At 37.7% G+C, this 8,957-nt stretch overlaps 1 protein-coding gene across 1 annotated transcript; it reads left to right on the top strand.

Annotated features, from left to right (window-relative positions):
* The first annotated feature begins 6,081 nt into the window (after window positions 1–6,081).
* LOC147627813 (flavonol synthase/flavanone 3-hydroxylase-like) lies at window positions 6,082–8,069 on the top strand. Its single transcript, XM_086815137.1, has 3 exons — window positions 6,082–6,537; window positions 6,655–6,970; window positions 7,563–8,069. Exons 1-3 carry the CDS (start codon window positions 6,104–6,106, stop codon window positions 7,821–7,823), a joined length of 1,011 nt encoding a protein of 336 aa, XP_086671263.1. The 5' UTR covers window positions 6,082–6,103; the 3' UTR covers window positions 7,824–8,069.
* Window positions 8,070–8,957: the final 888 nt, after the last annotated feature.

An 8,957-nucleotide genomic window follows, 5' to 3' on the forward strand; every position in this document is an offset into this window, starting at 1 on the left:
CTAGTGAGGCGATGGCCACTGATGAGCTCTCTTCCCCCCTGCATCTTTTCAGGAAGCCACACTTGGATGCGGCTAGACGAGTTCTCAGGTACATAATGTCCACAGTTGATTATGGACTTTTCTATGAGGCTGGTATATAGATACAACTACATAGGTACATAGATGCTAATTGGGCTGGTAGTGTTGCAGACACACAATATCTACCAGTGTTTTATGTTCTCATTTGGGAGTGTTGTTGTGAGCTGGAGCAGTAAGAAGCAACCAACAGTTGCCTTGTCGAGGACAGAGGCAGAGTACAAGGGTGTTGCTATGATAGCTTGTGAGTTAGCTTGGTTTCAAAAGCTACTTGGTGATATGGGTGAGCCCATGGATAGTCTAGTTGTCATTTATTGTGACAACATGAGTAGCATACAGTTGTCAAATTGTCTAGTAACCTAGTATACCATGCTAAAACGAAGCACATTGAGGTGCATTATCACTTTGCAAAGGGAGAAGGTTCTAGTAGGTGATGTAGAACTGGTATATGTCAGCACAGAGGAGCAAGTGGCTAACATCTTCATGAAGGCATTGGGCACATAGAAGCTCCATAGGTTACTTAAAGTGCAATGTGTGGAGTTGAGCTCAAGGGGGAGTGTTGAGATATTGAGCTCAACTAGTGCTACGACAAACATTGATGACCCGCCTGGGTGATAGCTTCCACACTTATGTCACTGGCATGGTTGGTGAGATTATGGTCAATATGCTGCTAGTGGATGATAGGCTATGTGATAGCCACTTTGGAGTACTAGAGTTATGGCATAGTTATAGCGCCAGCTCATATAGTCGGGTTCACACTATAGACCGACCACTTTGTATGTTGTAGGAGAGTACTTTCCCTTTATGTATGTACTCTTATCTTTTAGTTATGTTGTTGTAGAGAAGAGAAGAAGATAGAAGAAAATTCAGCCATCCATCTCTCTTGTGTCTTGCACTATTTTTGTGTGTGTGTGTGTGTGTGCTTGCAAGGAACTCAAGCTCTCACTCTCTCCCACACATTCTCTTTATGCATTTAGTGCTTGTATGGTTTTATCTACATATTGAGCACCAAACTAGCTCTCTTCTTGGTTTTCAATTTTGTATTGTTGGGAGGACCCCTTGTCTCCTTTATCTTGACCTTTTCAAGGATAGCCGTGACCAGTTCACATCGAGATCCATATTTTTTACTTGCCTTTCCCTAGTGTCTAAGTCAAACGACTTGACACTCGAGATGGCATAGCTAAAGATGGAGTCTTGTTTCCTTAGGTTGGGGTAATTCTAACATATTATCATTGAATTTGATGGCCAATTTGCAACACGCATCCAATGTGGCTAGTTTCAACAAAAATAGATAGTCATGCTTTCTAGCCTTCACGTACTCCATGCAACTGGTGAGCCTTCACGTACTCCATGCAACTGGTGAGCCTCTCCTGAAGCTTACACATGCCATGTTTAAAAAGAGCATCCTTAACAATTGAAAGTGTCTCAGATCCCTTATCCTAGCTACATCACATGTAGTTTGAATATCAATAACACTTAGAATATTTAGTAGATCCTCCGTCACTTCTTCCACCATGATAGCTTGATTCTTCTTCTTCCACTATGATAGCTTGATTCTTCTTCTTCCACTATGATAGCTTGATTCTTCTTCTTCTTGGGATCTCATATAATAATGGCCAGGATGTCTTTTCTGGTCAGGCAAACTTTCATGAGCTCCAAATCATTATTTAATCCTTGTCCAGATGTAAATACCTAACATTTTAACAAATAAATTTAATACGTTATAATAAAAAAATCATAGAGTAATTTCTTTGAAGACTTACTTTTAGTAGCCAAGATTCTTCACTTCCGAGGACCACCGTCGAGTGTAAGGCTTTCAATTGAAGATAAGGGTCATTTTCTTTGTCTCAATCTAAGAGGAGTACCCTTATATGTATTGATTGTAGCTTGTAATTTTTGGATCTTCTTCTCTTCCCCCTCACACATTTGTATGTATGATTTTTTCTCATTGTTTTGCAAAGATTCTACTTGCTCCTGTGTGCCTGAGATAGTTTCATTGCTCTAGCTTCTTCTTGTTGTTATTACTTTGGCACTCGGAGCATGGGTTGTGGTGCCAGAGTCCACCCTATTGGGTTTCCTATATTAATTGTATCGTAATTCCCATCAATCCTTCCCATCAAACCATTGTAGGTATTGAAATGGATCTCAAATTCTATCCAATTGGTCATCATCCTTGAGATGTGGATTGGCCTTTTTTTTCTGCCCAATTTTGAGCTTCTATTAGGTTCTATGTTTGTAGTAACCCCCTTCACATTTCAAATGCTATCCTTGGCATATCTTCTTTCCCCATCATTTGCCCTATGTTGGCCTAGATTTGAGGCTATAGGATTACTACAATTGAGGACACATCATGTGATTTCTCTTGTGGAACTCTTCGGTTTGAGTTGGTCCCTGTCATTGCTTTTTCACCTTTCCATGTTTCATGTTTCTTGTGTGAATGATAGAGAGGAACCAAAGAAACTAGAACTTGGTTCCATGGTGAAGAAACTTCTATAATGGGCTCCTTGAGAAGGTGGGACTCCTGCTTGCATTATATGTGCTTGATGTTGGGTGTATTATGCATCCCTAAAGGTATAATAAAACATACATGTCCAAAGTATCGTAATTATGGTTGTTATGCCACTTGGCCATGGTCATCCCAACTTAGGATTGTCACTAAATTTTTGAAATATTATGGTGTCTACTCACATGGTTTGACCACTTTCGAAGAGAGTGAACCTTGAGGATCATGGTCCTACTCCCTCTCCTCACTAGAGTTGACCCAAAGATAGGGTTATTTAATGTTTGTTTCACTATTTAGAGAGTTAATAAGTTAGAGAATCTAGGGCTCGGAGGACCATTTCTAAAGGTTTTATTATTTCTCCACTCACATTTACATTTCATTGGCTTATCTCATCCCAAAGCCCCTTGCTTAAGGTGAATCTGAAGGAGTCTTTACTACCTTCTTAATAGGGGAGCACTATGTTAAGTGCATGCTATTTACCCCATGACCAAAGGTTGGGTGGGTTAAAGAAGGATTTGATGCACTACACGTCTCACAATTCATGCCTCATGGCTCACGTAACAAAACATCTCACGTTTGGTGGGCTTATGCAATTTTAGAGCAACTTGATGCACTACACGTCTCACAATTCATGCCTCATGGCTCACGTAACAAAACATCTCACGTTTGGTGGGCTTATGCAACTTGCCATCATGCAAATTTGTGGGCTCGTGTCTCACGTCTCATGCCTGGAGGGCTTATGAAATTTTAGAGAAACTTGGCTCACGTCACATGGCTAGCTAGCTTATGTCACAATTTTTGTATGAAATGCCTCACATCACATCTAGTGTGAGCTAGACTATGATTCAAGACTCAAGTCTCACATCCCACATTCACGTTCCACATTTTATGGATAGGTAGGCTCATGGCTCACATCTTATAGATTTTTATGAAAGGGTTTGTTGGTCTAGTGAGGTAGACCCATGGCTCACGCCTCACATCTCACACCGACTCATATTTCATGCCTCACATTTTTTGTGGACTCGCGTCTCATGTCTAGTCAGACGAATGTTTTATAAAATAGGTCCACCAAATTTTTCCTTTCGTGAAATTAAAATAGGTATACTTGGGCATAGATTCCAAGTAGTTTATGAAGCCATATGCAATAATCAGGGTTGTGAGCAATTATTGTAATTAATACTCCAATTATTGTTATAATTACAAAGGAAAAGAAATTTTCTTAGAAATTGATACTAGTACATAGATTGCATGAGAAGAAACTCTTGCTAGGACATGACTAGGTGTTTATGAGTCTTAGGACACATATGGTACAATATTAGGTTCACCTATGTTTTGACTCACACGAGCTCATGTCTTGGTTGATGAGTCATGTCTTACATGTGTTATATCTCATGCCATGTATGTTATAGCTCATGTTCACGCCTATTATTACTCATGCTCACATCTCTCACGTCTATTTATAGCTCACGCTCATAGATTTTTTGCACATGTCTGAAGACTCATGTCAAAATGGTTTGGAAATTTTTGAAGCTTTTTATAATGATTAAGGTTATTAATCTTAGTTTAAGATATTTATGCAAGTGATGTGTTTTTTGTTTGATTTTGGTTGATTTGTTTACTTCTACGCTACCAATTCCAATAATGCATGAACAAAAGTTAACTTCCCACTCTAATCCTAATGGAGCTTAAAGCTAATGTTTTTGGAGTGGATTCCACTCCTAATCACAAATTCTAAGGTATCCCTTTTCTTAATTCAATGAAATCTAAGCCTTGTGATGTTTTAAATCATGCAAAAATCAGCAAGAATCCAAGGTGTTTTCCTTCCAAGATACGCAACTAGACTGCCCTAATATAAACAAGCTTCAAAAAATAAAATAAAAATAACACACTAAACACATCCAATGAAAACAATAAATGATGAAGTAGATGAAACAAGATGAATATCATAATTTAAGATATTGCTAAAGAAAAAATGGGTAAAATGATTCTCTCTCTCTCTCTCTCTCTCTCTCTCTCTCTCTCTCTCTCTCTCTCTCTCTCTCTTGGGCTTAGGCCCTTAAGATGATTTAGTGGGAAGAGCTCCTCATAGTGTGCCTCAGATGACTCTCATGAGAGTGATGTGTGAATACAAGATCCAAGGACCTCATTTGTAGTGTTTAAGGGTAGCCAATCCTAGCAAACTAGTGTCAATTAGATCTAATCTAACTAACCACGCTAGTCTACACACTGGCATGCCCATGTCCTCCAAAACTTGTTTCACACATATACACAAGCTTTGTGTTCACATGTCCAATCAATGTATATAAAACCATAAGCCCTAGTCTAGCAAATATGAAAAACATGATACTAGCTCCTAACCATCTCACATGAACATGTCTTGACACACATCTAAGTTGCAATAATTCTAAACTAAAAAATGCTAAAAATAAAAAGTCTAAAGCGTATTTTAAGGCGTATTTTAAGGCTTTTAATTCTAAACTAAAAAATGCTAAAAATAAAAAGTTTAAATCGTATTTTAAGGCTTTTAATATTTTGCCAAAGAATTTCTATAATTATACTTTGTGTAACTAAAGACATTTTCCAAAGAAATTATAATTAACATCCATTAAACATAAGAAATTCAATTTTGAGTTACAAGAACTAGCAATCTTGGTAAATATATTTAGTGACTTGAGACCTAAAACTTGTTGGGAGTTAATTTTTTAATGACTTTGTAAGCATGTATCAAAGAAAATTTGGATCAAAGAAGTTAGATGTAGACTCACACGACAATATGAACACACAGAGTTAAGAGGTATCTTGAAATTCACGAATTTTATTAGTTAACTAGATCATACACTAGTCAACGTAGGGCTTTCATATGTAAAACAAAGACTTTTAGAACTAGGCATGCTTCCAAATGTAGTTGATTCTTTTTCGTTTAACAAAGGCTTATAGAATTAGGCATGCATCCAATGTAGTTGATTCCTTTTGTATGAGACAAGCATGTGGACTTTTGATTCCTTTTGTATGAGATGGGCCAAAAGCATGTGGACTTTGTGTGGTGTCTTTAACATGGAATGGTTGGAGCTTTTCATGGCATAGCATGGAATGGAGGTGTTGTGGACTTTTGTGTGTGGTCTCTTTAACATGGAATGGATGGAGCTTTTCATGGAATAGCATGGAATGGAGGTGTTGTGGACTTTTGTGTGGTATCTTTAACTAGGAATGGGGCTTTTCATACCAAAGCATGGATGTGGACTTTTTGTGTGGTGTCTTTAACTAGGAATGGGGCGTTTCATACCATAGAATCTTGTGTGGACTTTTGTGTGGGTCTCGTTAACAATGGAATGGAGCTGTTCATACTAAGTTGGTGGACTGATTGGGGAGAAATATTAAGGGAAGCATCTTTTAATATTAAGGGCAGCATCTTTTAATATTAAGGGCAGCATATTTTAATGTGAGGCTCTCAAAGGTATAAATAAGTAGGATAAAATTGAGGAGACACTCTCTAGAGAGGGAGGGTGGGTTGTTGAGGTGACCACCATGGTGCCTAACACGCATGCGCTTCACGCAAAGCCAAGCACCCTGCGTGCTGCTCACGGCAATGCGATTAGTTTCCCGGTGATCGATATTGCTCCTTTGATGTCGTCCGAGGCGGCTCCGGCGGAGGCCCGCAACCACACGATACGCCAGATCGTCGAAGCTTCTGAGACGTGGGGGTTTTTCCAGCTCGTGAACCATTCTATTCCATTGGAGCTGATAGAGCAGACCTTCTCCGCCTATGCCGAGTTCTGCAGCCTCCCTCCCGACGATAAACGGAAAGCAAAGCAGAACCCCGACTCCGACGCCCCTGTTCGAGCTGGCTTTGTGGACGACGACATGACCTCCGGCAAGCTTAATTGCAGAGAACGCCTTTCCTTCTTCGTCGGCTCATGCTCCCAGTTTAACATCTGGCCGGAGAAGCCAGCGCACTTGAGGTAGTCTTTTCAGCCCTTTCTTAAGAAAATTGTGCTGGATACCATATTGCTTTTTTCTTTTTTCCTTTCCTCCCAATATGATTAAAAAAGAGAACCTCTTGTTTAATTTTTCCACAGCAAAACCATAAAAGCGTACATTGAAGCAGCAAACAAAATGTGCTCCTCTATTTTAGAGGTTATTTGTGAAGGCATGGGCTTCTCGCGACAATTCATCAATGAAAATTGCTTCCAAGACAAAAACATCATATTCATGATTCACCACTATCCACCATCTAAGGATGAACTTGGCACTAGTGAGCACAAGGATGCTAGTGTCTTGACTTTACTTGTGCAAGACGAAGTGGGTGGCTTAGAGATCATCAAAGATGGTGAATGGATACAAGTTCCACCCATTAAGGGGGCTTTAGTAATGAATATCGGCGACATTTTACAGGTAAAATCCATGAAGAGCTACTATTTCATCTTGCATTTAGGTCGAATGACACTATTTTAAAGGTAACCATATGATTAGACCTACTATCTACTTTAGCCATTCAAGAAGAGCATGTGAGATATCATAACATTTCAAGAATCTTAAGCACTAAGTTTTGTTAACAGAAGAAAGGTTTCATTTTAAAGATAACCATATGATTAAACCTACTATCTACTTTAGCCATTCAAGAAGAGCATGCGAGATATCATAACATTTCAAGAATCTTAAGCACTAAGTTTTGCCTAACAGAAGAAAGGTTTCATTTTAAAGATAACCATATGATTAAACCTACTATCTACTTTAGCCATTCAAGAAGAGCATGCAAGATATCATAACATTTCAAGAATCTTAAGCACTAAGTTTTGTTAACAAAAGAAGGGTTTCATTTACAAAATGATATGAAGTCGTCAAGTCCATTGTGACAACAGACATTTCTTTGCTCAAATCCATTAAAGGGATGGATGTATTCAAAATTTACATGTTTACATGAAAAAAGTGTTTAATCTACCATTCATTCCTCATGTGTTGCATCACTTCTTTGTTTTTAACTTAGGTGTGGAGCAATGGAAAGTATAAAAGTGTCAAACATCGAGTGTGGAATCATCCAAACAAGTCAAGGTATTCCATGCCACTTTTCTTGAATCCAAAAATGGATGCAGAAGTGGCTCCCTTGATTGATTCCGAAAACAAGGCCGAAGTATCTCCAAAATATCGGCCTTTTGAATATAAGGATTACTTAGTTCTTCGATTTAACAATAGAAAGGCAACTTTTCAAGGCTCTAAAGATATTGGAATTGAATTCTATGCTATATGAGCATGTATGAAATCTATGGCCTTTTCAATATAAGGATTACTTAGTTCTATGCTATATGAGCATGTATGAAATCTATGGCCTTTTCAATATAAGGATTACTTAATTCTATGCTATATGAGCATGTATGAAATCTATGGCCTTTTCAATATAAGGATTACTTAGTTCTTCGATTTAACAATAAAAAGGTAACTTTTTAAGACTCCAAAGATATTGGAATTAAATTCTATGCTAGATGAGCATGTATAAATTCTATGCTATATGAGCGTGTACTTGTAATCATTAGCTAGACCATTAATGATAATTCTCAAAGCAATTTATTCCAAAGTGATACGAATTATATGCTATATGAGCATGTACTTGCAATCACAGCTAAACTATAAGTGATAATCCTTAAAGCATTTATTCTAGAGTGACATAAAACATCTACCAGCTTCAATAAAAGTATCCATATCACATGCAACTTTTTGTGAGAAGGATTTAGTAAATATTGTAAAGACATTCTATAATATCAATAGTTTTAAGTAAATGCATTAAGTATGATAACCATAAGACCTCTAGTTTAAAAGAATTTCTAGGAAATGTGATATGCAAATGATGGTCATGACTCAAAATATCAAATAGTAAACTTGCCATTGAAAATATCAAGAATCTAAGTACAAAGGTGATTATTACCACTCGTATGATTCCTTTCTCTCACATAAGCATATGCTATGGTACTCCATTTATAGCTTGTGTGTTACATTCCTCATACTATCGTGTGTTTTTTGAGTGAATATGTAAGGAAGGCAGCCTAGTAAGATAAATTTTGACTCCATTGCAGGTCTATTATGCTAAGATTAAAAGCAGTAAAGCATATTTGTAAATCATCAAGAAGTCCACGGGTTAATCAAGTGGTCACATGGGCCCAAATGCTTTATTCAAATGGGAAAAAAAATTAGCGAGCTTTACTAGGCGACCTTTTTTGCAACCCCACAAATTAGTGAGCTTTTTTTGTAATCCCATTGTTTGCTGTTCAAAAATGTTAGGATGTTGATTACTTGGCCAATTCTCCATCGAATATTTTCACACTTAGGGCATTTGTTCATCCCAAGGTTGTAAATGGTATGTAACATATAGAATAGAAGGAAGGTTGTA

The sequence above is a fragment of the Cibotium barometz genome, chromosome 20 (assembly GCF_041138505.1).
Source record: "Cibotium barometz isolate CiBa-2024 chromosome 20, ASM4113850v1, whole genome shotgun sequence".
NCBI classification, from domain to species: Eukaryota; Viridiplantae; Streptophyta; class Polypodiopsida; order Cyatheales; family Cibotiaceae; genus Cibotium; species Cibotium barometz.

Excerpts from the sequence above, each read along its gene's own strand:
- LOC147627813 (XM_086815137.1), top strand. The coding sequence starts at position 6,104 with ATGGTGCCTAACACGCATGCGCTTCACGCAAAGCCAAGCACCCTGCGT. Across the intron at positions 6,538-6,654 it reads GAGAAGCCAGCGCACTTGAG|CAAAACCATAAAAGCGTACA; the intron begins GTAGTCTTTTCA and ends ATTTTTCCACAG. Across the intron at positions 6,971-7,562 it reads ATATCGGCGACATTTTACAG|GTGTGGAGCAATGGAAAGTA; the intron begins GTAAAATCCATG and ends TTTTTAACTTAG.